Here is a 16,303-nt window from a genome sequence, read left to right on the forward strand (position 1 = left end):
AGTCTATGACGAAAAAACGCATCCAGCAAGAACTTTTGCTGGATGCGTATTTTCGGCAAAACGACGCATTTGCGACGTATTGCAGTTAACGCTAGTGTGAAACTAGCCTTAGTGTAGCAAGTTGTGTGCAGCAAGTTTTGAGCATGGCGAGTTTTGTGCGTGGCGAGTTTTATGTGTTGTGCATTTTGATGCATGTGTTGCAAGTTTTGTGCATGTGGCAATTTTTCCGCGTGTGCAAGTTTTGCCTGTGGCAAGTTTTCCATGAGGTGAGTGTGTGGCGAGTTTTGCGTGAGCCTAGTTTTGCATGTGGCGAGTTTTGCGCGTGGCGACATTTGTGTTTTGACTTTGATGTGGCGAGGTTGGTGTATGTGTGGTGAAATGTGTGCTGAGGGTGCTTTATATGTGTTCAAGCACGTGGTAGTGTGTGGCGCATTTTGTGTGTGTGTTCATATCCCCGTGTGGTGAGAATCCCATGTCGGGGCCCCACCTTAGCAACTGTACGGTATATACTCTTTGGCGCCATCGCTCTCACTCTTTAAGTCCCCCTTGTTCACATCTGGCAGCTGTCAATTTGCCTCCAACACTTTTCCTTTCACTTTTTCCCCATTATGTAGATAGGGGCAAAATTGTTTGGTGAATTGGAACGCGCGGGTTAAAATTTCGCCTCACAACATAGCCTATGACGCTCTTGGGGTCCAGATGTGTGACTGTGCAAAATTTTGTGGCTGTAGCTGCGACGGTGCAGATGCCAATCCCGGACATACACACATACACACGCACGCATTCAGCTTTATATATTACTGTAGATAATAACAATTCAAGACAATTTCCAAGTAGAAAATGGGGTTTATTTTTAGGACTTTCAAGTCACTTTACAGGTCACTCATCAGTACATACATTCAGCTGGAGAAAAAGGGTTTCATTGCTTGATTCACAATCCAACTTCTCTAATGGTATATGTCTGTACAACAAAAATCTACAAACGGCCATCGATCAAATTAAAACAGTTCCTACAACTGGTGCCACCAGGTAGGTTCTATATGTGGTGCCTCCTACTCATATGCCACTCTGCTGTAGCAATAACTGAAAAACTTTCCATTTCCAGTGCTTTCAGGTCAAGCTGCCTGCATAAACCCTGAATATTGAGCTCCCCCTTAACCTTTAGCTTCAGACTTCCATAATACAGTCAATTCAGTCGCACATGGAGAGATTGGGCTTTACTTGCATAAAATGGACACTACAATGTAATTGTATGACGGATTGGATATCAGCATAAGGATTCCTATGTTGATTGCTAATTAAGCGGCCATCCCCACGATACTCCTTGCTTTTAGGACCTCATACGTTAATTCTATCGATGTGCTCAATTACATCATACACTCCAGGTCCTTGAGGGTCTTTACTTATCAGCTATGTGCTCTCTACATGTAATTTCTCTATACAGTATATAAACTTTTTGCACTTATGTCACTGCCCTTTTATCATACAGCATAAGAGATCAACTGAGAAAGTTTTTGGAAACCGAATTAATTAATTAAAAGTGCATTACTGCTTTAAAAAAGTTGCCACAGCAACCAAAGCCCTCAAATAAGTTTCAATATTTTGGCTTGATGGTACAGTACAGTCATGGCCAAAAGTTTTGAGAATGACACCAAAATTATATTTTCACATGATCTGCTGCCCTCTGGCTTTTATTAGTGTTTGTCTGATGTTTATATCACATACAGAAATATAATTGCAATCATATTATGAGTACCAATAGGTTATATTGACAGAATGAGTTAATGCAGCAAGTCAATATTTGCAGTGTTGACCCTTCTTCTTCAAGACCTCTGCAATTCTCCCTGGTATGCTCTCAATCAACTTCTGGACCAAATCCTGACTGATAGCAGTCCATTATTGCATAATCAATGCTTGCATTTTGCCAGAATTTGTTGGTTTTTGTTTGTCCACCCGTCTCTTGATGATTGACCACAAGTTCTCAATGGGATTAAGATCTGGGGAGTTTCCAGGCCATGGACCCAAAATCTCTATGTTTTGTTCCATGAGCCATTTAGTTATCACCTTTGCTTTATGGCAAGGTGCTCCATCATGCTGGAAAAGGCATTGTTGGGCGCCAAACTGCTCTTGGACGGTTGGGAGAAGTTGCTCTTGGAGGACATTCTGGTACCATTCTTTATTCATGGCTGTGTTTTTAGGCAAGACTGTGAGTGAGCCGATTCCCTTGGCTGAGAAGCAACCCCACACATGAATGGTTTCAGGATGCTTTACAGTTGGCATGAGATAAGACTGGTGGTAGCGCTCACCTCTTCTTCTCCGAATAAGCTGTTTTCCGGATGTCCCAAACAATCGAAAAGGGGATTCATCAGAGAAAATGACTTTGCCCCAGGCCTCAGCAGTCCACTCCCTGTACCTTTTGCAGAATATCAGTCGGTCCCTGATGTTTTTTCTGGAGAGAAGTGGCTTCTTTGCTGCCCTCCTTGAAACCAGGCCTTGCTCAAAGAGTCTCCGCCTCACAGTGCGTGCAGAATCACTCACACCAGCATGCTGCCATTCCTGAGCAAGCTCGGCACTGCTGGTAGTCCGATCCCGCAGCTGAAAGTTTTAAGATACGGTCCTGGCGCTTGCTGGTCTTTGTTGGGCGCCCTGAAGCCTTTTTGACAACAATGGAAGCTCTCTCCTTGAAGTTCTTGATGATGAGATAGATTGTTGACTGAGGTGCAATCTTTGTAGCTGCGATACTCTTCCGTTAGGCCATTTTTGTGCAGTGCAATGATGGCTGCACGTGTTTCTTTAGAGATAACCATGGTTAACTGAAGAGAAACAATGATACCAAGCACCAGCCTCCTTTTTAAAGTGTCCAGTGATGTCATTCTTACTTAATCATGACTGATTGATCGCCAGCCCTGTCCTCATCAACACCCACACCTGTGTTAATGGATCAATCACTAAAACGATGTTAGCTGCTCCTTTTAAGGCAGGACTGCAATGATGTTGAAATGTGTTTTGGGGGTTAAAGTTCATTTTCTGGGCAAATATTGACTTTGCAAGTACAGTAATTGCTGTTAAGCTGATCACTCTGACATTCAGGAGTATATGCAAATTGCCATTAGAAAAAATGAAGTAGTAGACTTTGGAAAAATTAATATTTGTCTCATTCTCAACATTTTTGTCCATGACTGTACATGTGGTCCCAAACAACTGCTGTTGCTGTGCAGCTCTAGGAAGCACTTTAACACATAGGGATGCTCATCATCTACTGGCCTTCTGGATCCCCACAAAGCAGATCATTAGCTAAGTGAGCCCTTGTAACACTTTCCCCTATGCCTAGATTTGATTTCTTAACTAGCACGTGATCCAGTTCGTTAAAACCATGATCCCAAGACGCTAAAAAACAACCGATTTATCCACACACAACCTGAAGGATTAGTTTGGGTAAATTGCACATATTAAGGACGGAGGAGCTAACTGCCGTCACACCAGTAGCTAGTAGGATTGGATTTTCTTTCACTACTGATACTTTTGACAACTGCATAGGATGAGCAAATAATGGCACTCCCCACTATCCTGGGTCTTCTCTGCTGCCACCAAATGTAGTCGTCCTACCATATGGTAGTTAAATCATTGTGGAGACATTACCTTTCCAAAAGTTGTCATTCCTGCCCAACTGGTTCTCCTTCAAGTTTGTGATGCCTAAGGACTGCCTACTGGTTCTCCTTCCAGTTTGTGATGCCTAAGGACTGCCAACTGGTTCTCCTTCCAGTTTGTGATGCCTAAGGACTGATTACATGCTAACCCACATAGACTATGCAGGAACGCACCTCCCTGAGATCTTGGGTGCCATAATACCCAATGTTATAACAAATGATAGACAAATCACAATCCTCCAAATGCAGGCTGATTCAGTATTTAAGGACTAACCCCCACCCCCTCTTCACATCTTCATGAGAACAGGTGAATTATACTTTCTGAGTCTATGAGATTGGAACCACAGCAAAACCCATCTGGCTTAAAAGCAGGGTTTTTTTTCACATTAACAATATAAAGTGAGAAACAAAGAAAAAAAATTGTAGTCAAATGAATAGTTCCAAGGGCCATGCACATTCCAAAATCATTAATGAAATAATACAAATGCACTAAATAAATAGCAAATTTCATAGACTTGGTAACGGAACCAGGGAGATTTCTTTTTTCACACTTATCATAAAGACTATAGCTTATAGGTTGTCATGTAGTCGCCGGTGTCTCACCAGATGCGAGTCTCGCGTGAACCGTTTTCCGCACTCCTGACACTCAAAAGGCTTTTCTCCTGTGTGTGTGGTCTGATGCCTCATGAAAAGGGAATAGAAGGTGAAACTTTTCCCACATTCGGCGCACATGAAAGATTTTTCTTTTGAATGTATTTTTTGATGTTTAATGAGAGCAGTGTCTGATGTGAAGGTCTTGTCACAACAAGGACATTCATAGTCCGTTTCTCCAGTATGAAGCTTCATATGTTGAGTCAAGAGGGCTGGATACTGAAAGCCTTCTCCACATTGGGGACAAGTATGTGTGGTTTGTTTAGTGTGTGTCCTCTGGTGTCTGGCTAGATGAGACTTTTTTGTGTAACTTTTCCCGCACTGAGAGCAGATGTATGGTCTTTTCTTCTTGTGCATCTTTGCATGTCGCTCAAGAAACTCCAGATTCTCAAAGCATTTTCCACATTCTAGGCAGGAAAATGGTTTATTGCCCTTGTGGATTTTGCGATGCCTAACAACATGCGCTTTCCTACGGAAATATTTGCCACAATCAGGGCACATGTACGGTTTCTCTCCTGTATGTGTTCTGTAGTGGTCAGCCAGCTGGGACCGACTGGGGAATTCTTTACCGCATTCAGAACAAATGCAATCGGTCGCTTCTGCATGACTTTTCAGATGATGGTTAAGAAGACTCTGACTTGCAAAACTCTTCCCACATTCAGGGCACGAAACTGCAGCTATGTGGCTACCCCAATGCAACTCCAGAAGGGCTTCAAACCGGAATGATTTGCCACACTCTGTGCAAAAAAATGGCTTTTCCCCTTTATGAACTACTTGGTGTTCCTCAAGTTGTGCGACATCATCAAAGCTTTCCCCACATTCAGAGCATGGAAATGTCTCAATCTGGTCATAGGCCATACAAGGGTCTTGTGGTTGAACTTGTTTAATGGGAGTGTAGACCTCCACTTGGTTTGTTTTGTGTATTTTGCGATGCTGGTTTAGGACATCCTGGCGATGAAAAAACTTACCACATTCTGGGCAGGGATAGATCTCCTTGTCTCCATGAATTCGCTGGTGCCGGAGCATGTGAGATTTCCTTCTGAAGCCTTTCCCGCAGTTTGAGCAAACAAAAGGCTTTTCACCAGTGTGAATCCTCTGATGTATATCGAACTCTGTCTTACAAGAATACTGTTTTCCACATTCACAACATATCAGTGGCTTCTTCTGATGGGATTTAGAGTGGTGGAGGAGCAGACTGTTGTATTTGAAACATTTACCACATTCTGAACAAGAATACGGTTTGTCCTGATTGTCTGTTTTCTGGTGTAAGTTGCTGGAATGAGCAGAATAGTATTCATATGTAATCTCCTCCATATATGGTTCCTGGCATAACTGAGTAACTGATAGATCTTCAGTGCTTGTTTGCATTTCGTCATCTTCATAGTACTGTTCCTTTATAAAAGTAGAGCCATAATCCGTTTGAGAATTTTCAGAGCCTGTATTGATATCCGTGTCCCTGAAACTTCCTTCAGCGCTTTCAGCTAGTATGAAGTGCCTTTGTGATTGTTCTACTGATACGGATATGCCAGTCTCTATGAGAGATCCCTCTTCTTCCGAGGCCGGTTCTTGCTTAATCTGCATGCTTGTATATGGTGTTGGCAATTGGTCCATTAGAACTTGGGGGTATAAAGAAACACTATTCTTAGGTCGAGTATGTATGCGTTCAATTTGTATAGGGAGCTCACTTAATCTGGAATTTTCTTCGGCCCAATCAACAGGTTCCTCCTTAATTTTAATTACTCTGTATTCAGTTGTGGTGGGTTTAATATCTACAGATCCATATTCTTTGCAAGTTATTACATTCTCATCATTACTGCCACGTACCACTGTATGTACCAAGGGTTGACAAATGTTACTAGCGATGAATCCCGAGTCCCCAGATGACGTGCCTTCCTTCTTGCAAATAGATAAATATTCTGTTTGGTCAATGGGAACATGTATGTAAATTTCAGGGAGAGGTCCAATTTCACTGGGGCTAATATCCGTTTGTGTTGAGCTATCGCGACACAAGTTTATGGAGTTTTCTTGGGTGATGTCGGCATCAGGCCTGTCTTCTTTAATAGCCACTGGTTCAGATATTCGTTGAACTTCAGGCATGTCAGAGGATGACCCTAATGGAAAGAATAAAGTTGAAGTCCTAATGAGAATGACATTGGCAAATGTATAATTCATCTAGATGACAGTTGACGCATTCTAGGGAATATTTGGGAAGGGGTGGTCTCTCTAAAGAAGTACTAAATGTGTCACAGCAGTTGCTAATATAGATAGACCAAAGGTTTGGACACCTTCACATTTAAAGATTTTTCTGTATTTTCATGACTATGAAAATTGTACATTCACACTGAAGGCATCAAAACTATGAATTAACACATGTGGAATTATATAATTAACCAAAAAGTGTGAAACAACTGAAATTATGTCTTATATTCTAGGTTCTTCAAAGTAGCCACCTTTTGCTTTGATGACTGCTTTGCACACTCTTGGCATTCTCTTGATTAGCTTCAAGAGGTAGTCACAGGGAATGGTCTTCAAACAATCTTGAAGGAGTTCCCAGAGATGCTTAGCACTTTTTGGCCCTTTTGCCTTCGCTCTGCGGTCCAGCTCACCCCAAACCATCTCGATTGGGTTCAAGTCTGGTGACTGTGGAGGCCAGGCCATCTGGCGTAGCACGCCATCACTCTCCTTCTTGGTCAAATAGCCCTTACACAGCCTGGAGGTGTGTTTGGGGTCATTGTCCTGTTGAAAAATAAATGATGGTGACTGGTCCAACTGAACGCAAACCGGATGGAATAGCATGCCGCTGCAAGATGCTGTGGTAGCCATGCTGGTTCAGTATGCCTTCAATTTTGAATAAATCCCCAACAGTGTCACCAGCAAAGCACCCCCACACCATCACACCTCCATGCTTCACGGTGGGAACCAGGCATGTAGAGTCCATCCGTTCACCTTTTCTGCATCGCACAAAGACACGGTGGTTGGAACCAAAGATCTCAAATTTGGACTCATCAGACCAAAGCACAGATTTCCACTGGTCTGTTGTCCATTCCTTGTGGTCTTTAGCCCAAACAAGTCTCTTCTGCTTGTTGTCTGTCCTTAGCAGTGGTTTCCTAGCAGCTATTTTACCATGAAGGCCTGCTGCACAAAGTCTCCTCTTAACAGTTGTTGTAGAGATGTGTCTGCTCCTAGAACTCTGTGTGGCATTGATCTGGTCTCTAGTCTGAGCTGCTGTTAACCTGCGATTTCTGAGGTTGGTGACTCGGATAAACTTATCCTCAGAAGCAGAGGTGACTCTTGGTCTTCCTTTCCTGACGCGGTCCTCATGTGAGCCAGTTTCTTTGTAGCGCTTCATGGTTGTTGCCACTGCACTTGGGGACACTTTCAAAGTTTTCCCAATTTTTCGGACTGACTGACCTTCATTTCTTAAAGTAATGAAGGCCACTCGTTTTCCTTTACTTAGAATTTGTATTATGGCAAGAAAAAAGCAGCTAACAGTCTATTCAGTAGGACTATCAGCTGTGTATCCACCAGACTTCTGCACAACACAACTGATGGTCCCAACCCCATTTATAAGGCAAGAAATCCCACTTATTAAACCTGACAGGGCACACCTGTGAAAACCATTCCTGGTGACTACCTCTTGAAGCTCATCAAGAGAATGCCAAGAGTGTGCAAAGCAGTCATCAAAGCAAAAGGTGGCTACTTTGAAGAACCTAGAATATAAGACATAATTTCAGTTGTTTCACACTTTAATGTTAAGTATATAACTCCACGTGTTAATTCATAGTTTTGATGCCTTCGGTGTGAATGTACAATTTTCATAGTCATGAAAATACAGAAAAATCTTTAAATGAGGTGTGTCCAAACTTTTGGTCTGATAGATAGAGATAGAGATATATTTTACACGTTATATATAATTACAATGGAGAAAATGGCCAGAATCCCTGCTGCAGTGTGTGAAAACTTGGTTAATAACTACAGGAAACATCTGACCTCTGTAATTGCAAACAAAGGTGTCTGTACCAAATATTTTGCCGTTTTTTTCTATTATATCAAATACTTATTCCATGCAATAACAAGAAATTTTATTTTTTAAAAATCATACAATGTGATTTTCTGTTTTTTTATTTTTAGATCCTGTCTCTCACAGGTGAAGTGTACCTACGATAAAAATTACAGACCTCTCCATTCTTTGTAGATGGGAAAACTTGCAAAATCGGCAGCGTATCAAATACTTATTTTCCACACTGTACATCTTATCACTCGAGAGGTAAATTCATAGCAGTCAAAACTTTCCTTACTCTCAGAGCCGGACTGGTGATAGTCTATCTTTATCTTCTCTTCTCCCTGCTTCTGTGCTTCTTCCCCAACCATGTCATTCTTCATGTCATTGTTTGACTGGGAGTATAACAAGGCAAAAAATTTTTATCAAATTAATCTTATGGGAATTAAAGTTGTATAGGATAAGAAAAAACGCTGACTTGGAACAGTGCGATTCTTGTCCAGGACCTGTTTTTGGTATCACAACTCTACCTAATTCACTTATATAGTGCAATACAAGAAACTGCCTACAGACAAAAATGGCATTGTTTCCCCCCAAAAATAAATATTTTCAAAGAAATCTTTTTAAAACATAAGCTGCCACCATGTATATGCCTATTCTGCCAAGAACTCACTTTTTCTGTTTTTCTCAAAGCTAGAACACATTCCATTGTAGCCTTTTGGGTTGCTCATGTGTCCACCATATCTTTGCGTAAAAAAAAAACATGTCTAATTTTGATCTAATCAAACTCGCCAATGCAAGTCTATAGGTCTGTGAAAAAGGTTGGACAGCACCCTGATGCCATCAGACTTGTTACAGTGCTGCTTGGTTTTCACAGCTTGCTAGGAGAAGCTTGACAAAAAAAGGACACATGGACCAAACTGATGAAAAATTCAACACACTGATGGAAATTGGACCTATTTTTTTTCCTCTTGTACGTAAAAATGGATGTTTGAACTATGCCTGTTTTCCATATTAACTACATAGTGCTCACCTCTACAGTCAGAAGCTGAAGGACCTTGCTGGTGAGATCTACCACCCTATTGGTTTTCTTTTCCAAGTCTTTTTCGTGGTCCATTTTGGGGCTGTGAGAGCTGCTCTTGTACACCACATTGTCACCGGAGTTCTTCACAATGACATAATCCTGTTCAAAGAAAGATTTATAACAACAGCTGGTGAAAAATAACCATAGAAATAACAGCAGGAAACTTTAGGTAGAGGTAGAAGTAGTTTAGATAAGTTTATTTAGTAGGAATACACCGATGTGCAACACAGAATATCAGTAGAGGCATACAGTAAATTAAATTCTGTACAAAAGTATATTCTCCCTATTTCTGCAGATTTGTCATACTGATCCAAGCCGTAACTTATCACTCAAAACTGACAACATAACACTTCCACGCGAACTAGTGGGCAAGCGTTCTGGTCCAGGAGTGACCGATCGACACTGGTGACAGCCTTTGGTTCATGCACACTATGCAGTGAAGAGGCAGTGACCCAGCAAAGTTCAAAGCAAAAGTCTCTTTAAAGTTCATCTCACTACACGATATCCTCCAGATCTGCAGCCGATTAACAGGCCAGTCCACCTCTGATCAGTTCACGTGGGCGACTGCACCGCTGTGTATGCTGCGGGCGCCAGGCATTTCAGCTCCCTTGGCTGTTTGGCTCCATTTGCCTGTGTTGCCTAACACAGGTGGAGCTCTGCAGAGCCGACTGCTCTGCACTCTAGCAAAACCACACTGACTTACAAACCCAACCCTCTGCTTCAGGGTTTTGTGTTTGTTTGTTTTTTTTTTACAAGCAACCTGTGGCCTGCAGCCACATGGAAAACCCAGCCTGGAAGGAAACAGACTACCATCCTGTAGTCCGTTTAAAAAATAAAAGCCCAGCACGTTTTCTGAAATCTGCCCTGAACAAACAGCTTGTCCAAGACGAATACTCACTTTTATTCTGCATTGCAATCACAGCTACGCCTGTGACTGCAATGCACTCCCATGGCCTCAATACGCCTCCGTGCGCATCCTGGGGGGGAACACATAGTGACCCTCAGATGTGACACCGGTCACTGCCTCACAACTGAAACGCCACAATTTTTTACACTGTGCAGTGGACAACTCAAAATAAATATATTCAGGGGTGGGATTCAGCCGGTACGACCCGGTACGGGGCAGCCGTTTACTAAAATTTCTATCTGCCAGCGTTCCGGTAATTGAAAATGGTTACCACGCCCCCGGACCGCCTCCGGACCGCCCCCGGACGGGTTGCTGTGCTGCTGGTGGGCAGGGCCGCCATCAGGGCATGACAGCAATGACTGGCGTATGGGGCCCGGTGAGCAGAGGGGGCCCGCATCGGGCCCCGTCTAATCTGCTCACCGGGCCCCCCCCTGCCGGCGCTGCGGGCCCCCCCCCTGCCGGCGCTGCGGGCCCCCCACCTGCCGGTGCTGCGGGCCCCCCCCTCCAGTCGGAGGCTGGCGGCCGCAGTGCGCAGTCGCACTTCGCCGGCGTCTGACGTCATTGTCAGCCGCCGGCGAGTGCGTCCTTCACCTGCGTGGAGGAAGTGAGGTTCCCCGCCGCAGGAGCATGGCAAGGTAAGAGCTTGTTTTGTTTTTTTTTGAGAGCGGCGATCCCAGGGGGGTGGGGACCGGGGCAGAACGCTGGACACGCTGGGGCCCGGGGCAGAACGCTGGACGCGCGGGGGCAGAGATGCTGGACGCGCGGGGGCAGAGATGCTGGACGCGCGGGGGCAGAGATGCTGGACGCGCGGGGGCAGAGATGCTGGACGCGCGGGGGCGGAGATGCTGGACGCGCGGGGGCAGAGATGCTGGACGCGCGGGGGCAGAGATGCTGGACGCGCGGGGGCAGAGATGCTGGACGCGCGGGGGCAGAGATGCTGGACGCGCGGGGGCAGAGATGCTGGACGCGCGGGGGCAGAGATGCTGGACGCGCGGGGGCAGAGATGCTGGACGCGCGGGGGCAGAGATGCTGGACGCGCGGGGGCAGAGATGCTGGACGCGCGGGGGCAGAGATGCTGGACGCGCGGGGGCAGAGATGCTGGACGCGCGGGGGCAGAGATGCTGGACGCGCGGGGGCAGAGATGCTGGACGCGCGGGGGCAGAGATGCTGGACGCGCGGGGGCAGAGATGCTGGACGCGCGGGGGCAGAGATGCTGGACGCGCGGGGGCAGAGATGCTGGACGCGCGGGGGCAGAGATGCTGGACGCGCGGGGGCAGAGATGCTGGACGCGCGGGGGCAGAGATGCTGGACGCGCGGGGGCAGAGATGCTGGACGCGCGGGGGCAGAGATGCTGGACGCGCGGGGGCAGAGATGCTGGACGCGCGGGGGCAGAGATGCTGGACGCGCGGGGGCAGAGATGCTGGACGCGCGGGGGCAGAGATGCTGGACGCGCGGGGGCAGAGATGCTGGACACGGGCAGAATGCTGGACTATTGGGGGCACTGCCGTGGCTAAACTGCTTCCAAAAATATGAATCGTGCCACTGGGCGTGGCTTATTAGTATGGGCGAGGTTATTGAAAATGGGCGTGGCCAAAATTCCGGCCGCCGCGACTTAGAGGACCTGTTGTTAAAAATTTGAATCCCACCCCTGAATATATTGTTTTCATTCTCCATCCAAGAGTGCCGGATTCCTTTGATATTTATATGTATGGACCCTATACGAGCACCGAAGTCATCAGGAGTGCCGTATTTCCAAGCATGCAAAAACGAATAAAAGTTAAGGATCCCAAGATGCAAAAATGAAAATTCTAAAGATCACATTTATCCGTTTTGTTAATGGGGTAACTAAAGCCTGATGAACTGAGTGCAAAGTAGTAGAAGAATCTCATAATTTTCCAGGAACTTCACTTGATTCAGCATTACCCAAGATCTCACCTCTTCGATAAGCAAATAGACAATCTCCAAGACAAGGCTCAGGATCCTCTCCATCATGTGATTCTTTTCCATCTCCATCTTCCATATATCACACAGGAGCGAGGCCTGACCCGAGTTTGAGTTGATGACAACGTGCCTGATAACAGAAGACAAAATTACGATGAGACAAGTCCTCTAGTCTGCATATCATTTTTGTCCATTCTATTTGATCAATTCCCATGATTCCTCTTGTGCTGCTCCCATCCCTTAGAACTGGAATGCATAAAGAAGAGTCACCAATGAAATTACTACTTTTCTTTCATTTTTTAACCCATGGAAATATGAAAGCTGGGATCAGGCTGGTTGCTCTGGGTAATTTATCCACTCCTGTCTTCACTACTCTTTATGACAGATGTTTAGTTTCCAAACCTTACTGTTAGACAGATGTGCGTACAACTTCCAGCATCCACCCTCTATCATTTCTTCTTCAGATACCTATATTCGTACTATCCCCCTTTTATGTACTTTTTCGGTTGTGGACCGGGCAGAGGCATACATTGAAATAATGGGGCCCCATATTAAAAGACCTAAAAGTTGGCGGAGTAAGTGGGCTTTCATTGCTCCCAACTTTGACGCTCCCACACACTATGAGGGACCACAAGACTCTACACAACGCATCACGGCCCCACATCCCTCCACACTGTAGGATGGCCCCAACACAGCATCATTTTCCCACATAGAGTATCCGGGTCTCCACAGCCTCCCAGAAGTAGACATTAAAAAATGAAAACTACTCATCTAGCCCTGTTCCCCCCAATGGTGTGGACCGAGGATCTACACAGGAAGCTCGATCTAGTGATATCATCCCATTAAAGAGACCTGCGCTAGTCCTTATAAAATAAGACCGTGGGGGGATAATGTACATTGAATAAGTGAAAGTGCTGGGTGGCAGTATGTAGGAGTTTGAATGGGGTTTTCTATTTTTTTGGAAGGCAGAAGCAGATGTCGTGAAAAAAAAAAAAACTTAAGAAAAGAATCCAGCAGTAATTCACTTTTTTTTTTGTCTTCCATTTTCTTTCAGACCTTTTGGTCTGCTGAAGTCACCAGTCCTGGTTTGTTATTTTGAAAGAGGATTTGGCACCAGACTTAAAAATGCGAACTCCACACACAGATCTGTGTGTACTTTGATAATGCATTTCAGAGTGGCCATGTGATCCTTTATGAACGTTTAATTCAATCTCTGCCACCATCTTAGCCTGACTGAGGTTTCCTCAATGTCCCTCCTCCCTGCTGGATGAATGGGTCTATATTGAACTTTCAGTAAACTTTTAATTTTTCATGCAATAACGAGCTAATAGACCACATGGGACCATGACATTTCTTACATTTATCCAATTGTTTCTGAGCATGTGACAATAAACAGATAAAGATCCAGTCATGGCGGAGAGCGGAGTATCCGTGTCTATGCTCCGGCCACAAGAGCGGGGACCCCTGGAAATGGCAGCCCATTACTCACTTATGTAGAAGTTACAGACACAGCGCCGCCTGCTCAGACCACTACTGGCCCCGACCACTACTGGCCAGACCATACACAAGGAGAGCAGTGTCATGAATGGATGAGATGGGAGTAACCCTTTCATGCAATCATTTTATAGCGCCCCTTGTGTTAAAGCTAAACATCAATCACATCTTCACGTCTCCAAATCCATCTGGAGCAGCGAGTAAACGATGGCAGCCTGGAACTTACTGAATGAGGAGCTGTCACCAGGTCAGTAGTGGGCAGGATTTACTCCACCATATGTGACCGAATATCCTAAGGGAATGGTGCACACTGGGTAATAATGCAGAAGCCCCCCTAATAGAATGAGCCACACCCCCTTGGTAAAGACCATATAAATTGGCACTAAATAAAAGTCTGGAACCATGCGGTGGATTAATAGAAGAAAAAAGGGAACAACTAAAGGGGATGAGCAATGAATAAGATAAGAAAAAATGGCCCTAAAGGATTGTGCCAAGCAAGAGGCCATATACAGGGGATAGGAATGTACTGATTACTGGGGGTCCCACTGATCCCAAGAACGGGGGTCTGGATAAGCGGTGGGCGTAATTTGCTCCATTCATTCTCTAAGGGACTGCCGGAGACAGCGGAGGGTGTACTCGTCCAGATCTCCGGTGGTCCTAACTACAATGCACCCCAATAACGGAGCGGAAGATACAGAACTAGTCAGACGCTGTGCATGAGGGGTGCAGCGGCCCCCATAAGCTCCACGTGTGGCGTGCCCACCCCCGATTACCGCTCCCCCTGGACCTGTAGCATAGGGATCACTTACCGGCCAAACCGTCTCCTCCTTCATCAGCTCAGAGCAGCAGAGGGGGGCTGGTCATGTGACCGACTGATGACGTCATGACACCCACAGGAAAAAGAAGAAAAAAAACAGTTCAGCACTTAAAAGGTTAACACCGAGGGGGCTCCGGATTGGCATCACAATAACATAATGGCCATTTCACGGTCCAACGTCAGCGGCTCAAAGAGGTTCTGAGGCGGCTGGGTGTGTGTTACAATGCGGTATCCACATCACCACATGTCATGTGCAGGACACAATGACGCCACGCACTGCGCATCCTCCGAGGTCAGTCGGTACCGCACCGGCAGCCCCCTCCTCCTCACGGCCTGGGTTACCGAGCAAACGCCGACCAGCCCTCTGTGCTCCTGACAAAGGCCCGACGTTGGCTCCGGTGTCCGTGGCGCATCATGGGAAATGTAGTTCTAACCTTTTCACTTAGCGTGACGTCAGATCCTTGTTCCTATAGTAACTGGACGCCGCTGTGTGACTGGAGCATGCGCAGATAGCAAGCTCAGCGAGCAGACAGGAAAAAAAAACCTTCTACACATGCGCAGTATGGCTCTAACGCTGGCAGGCAGCTGTTGCCTCCTCTGCATAGCAGGGTAGCCAGGCACCTTAGTTTTAGTGCCACTTTTCCATGCAGGCACTGGGTTGCGTGTTCTCATGCATCTTCCCTCCTGCACAGCCCAAAATATATAATAATACATATATACAATACATTATCCTAATGGCCCACATATAACCAGGGCTAGAAATATGGTGGTTCCAGCAAGTGAGAGACCCTGAGGGGTCCCAACTGCCATTCTTGTAACATTGAGGTTGTATTCGCTGTAATGTAATATTACTGGAGAATATTGAGTAAAGGGGAGATCCACCGCTCACCCTACACGCAGCGGTCCTTGTGCTTCTCTCGAGCCCTAGCACTATGGAGCCGAAGAAATAAGGAGAGGAGCTTAGCGTCTGGTCTGACGAGGGCATTACCCATTCCATGGTCAGCGTCTCTCCGGATTCTGGGTTGACATGTTAGGACTCTGCCCTACGGTCACTGCTAGCCTATGTGCAGGAGCACCACACTGAAAGGCAAGGTCCACCCGTACAATGTCAACAGAAAACCACTTCAGGGATCAAACAGGACCTCTAATGGAACAGCTTTGGACTTCATGTGGCCTCCGGTCCGGCGCTGTTCATTGGAGAAGGGAGAATGGATTTACAGGACTCCTGTCCACCAGGCAGGAGAATAATCTGTGACCACTATACGAGAAGCCCACAAATCCCCTTACTGCACCACACTCCTGGATCTTCTTATGATTAGATGGTCTGGAGCAATGTGACGCACACACAATATCCTGCCAGCCGAGCTAATCCAATGAACCACCAAAAATGATGGGAGGTAACAAGATTTGCAGAGTTCCTGTCCAGCGCTCACAGATTACTGAACTGGCCGATTGACCGTAGTCCCGTAAATCCATTCTCCCATGTCAAAAGTCTGGTTTACCATACCAATGTGTCGGCCTAAAAGACCCAGAGACACCACTGGTATGGAGAGGAAACAGTGTCCCAAGTGGTGTTTCCATCAGCCCCAATATGCTGTATGGTCCCTCGGAGGCGCCGTCTGGATTCTGTTTTTCAGGGATTTCGATGAAAACCCTCATACAAGTGTTCAACATGGAGCAAAAGATAAGTGTAAACCTGCTCTAATCTGTGCTCTGAGTATGCAACTTCAGTCTTATTTGAGATTTTGTCACCTGTACCTGC

The 16,303-nt window shown here is 45.8% G+C and overlaps 1 protein-coding gene across 4 annotated transcripts; it reads right to left on the reverse strand.

Annotated features, from left to right (window-relative positions):
* Nucleotides 1–826: 826 nt before the first annotated feature.
* Nucleotides 827–15,046, reverse strand: LOC143767196 (uncharacterized). 4 transcript variants are annotated; one of them, XR_013213683.1, is made up of 6 exons: nucleotides 14,534–14,966; nucleotides 12,225–12,360; nucleotides 9,332–9,481; nucleotides 8,597–8,693; nucleotides 3,774–6,409; nucleotides 827–3,733 (listed from the first exon to the last, which is right to left on the reverse strand). XR_013213683.1 is itself a non-coding variant. In XM_077255318.1 (6 exons), exons 3-6 carry the CDS (start codon nucleotides 12,300–12,302, stop codon nucleotides 4,218–4,220), a joined length of 2,517 nt encoding a protein of 838 aa, XP_077111433.1. In that variant the 5' UTR covers nucleotides 12,303–12,360; nucleotides 14,534–14,596; nucleotides 14,976–15,046; the 3' UTR covers nucleotides 827–4,217. The 4 variants fall into 4 exon arrangements, 3 of the variants coding, with proteins under 3 accessions (XP_077111433.1, XP_077111432.1, XP_077111431.1); XM_077255318.1 differs by adding an exon at nucleotides 14,976–15,046 and having other exon boundaries at nucleotides 827–6,409; nucleotides 14,534–14,596; XM_077255317.1 differs by having other exon boundaries at nucleotides 827–6,409; nucleotides 14,534–14,596; nucleotides 14,884–14,967.
* Between the last annotated feature and the right edge of the window lie 1,257 nt (nucleotides 15,047–16,303).

The sequence above is a fragment of the Ranitomeya variabilis genome, chromosome 4 (genome assembly GCF_051348905.1).
Source record: "Ranitomeya variabilis isolate aRanVar5 chromosome 4, aRanVar5.hap1, whole genome shotgun sequence".
Taxonomy (NCBI): Eukaryota; Metazoa; Chordata; class Amphibia; order Anura; family Dendrobatidae; genus Ranitomeya; species Ranitomeya variabilis.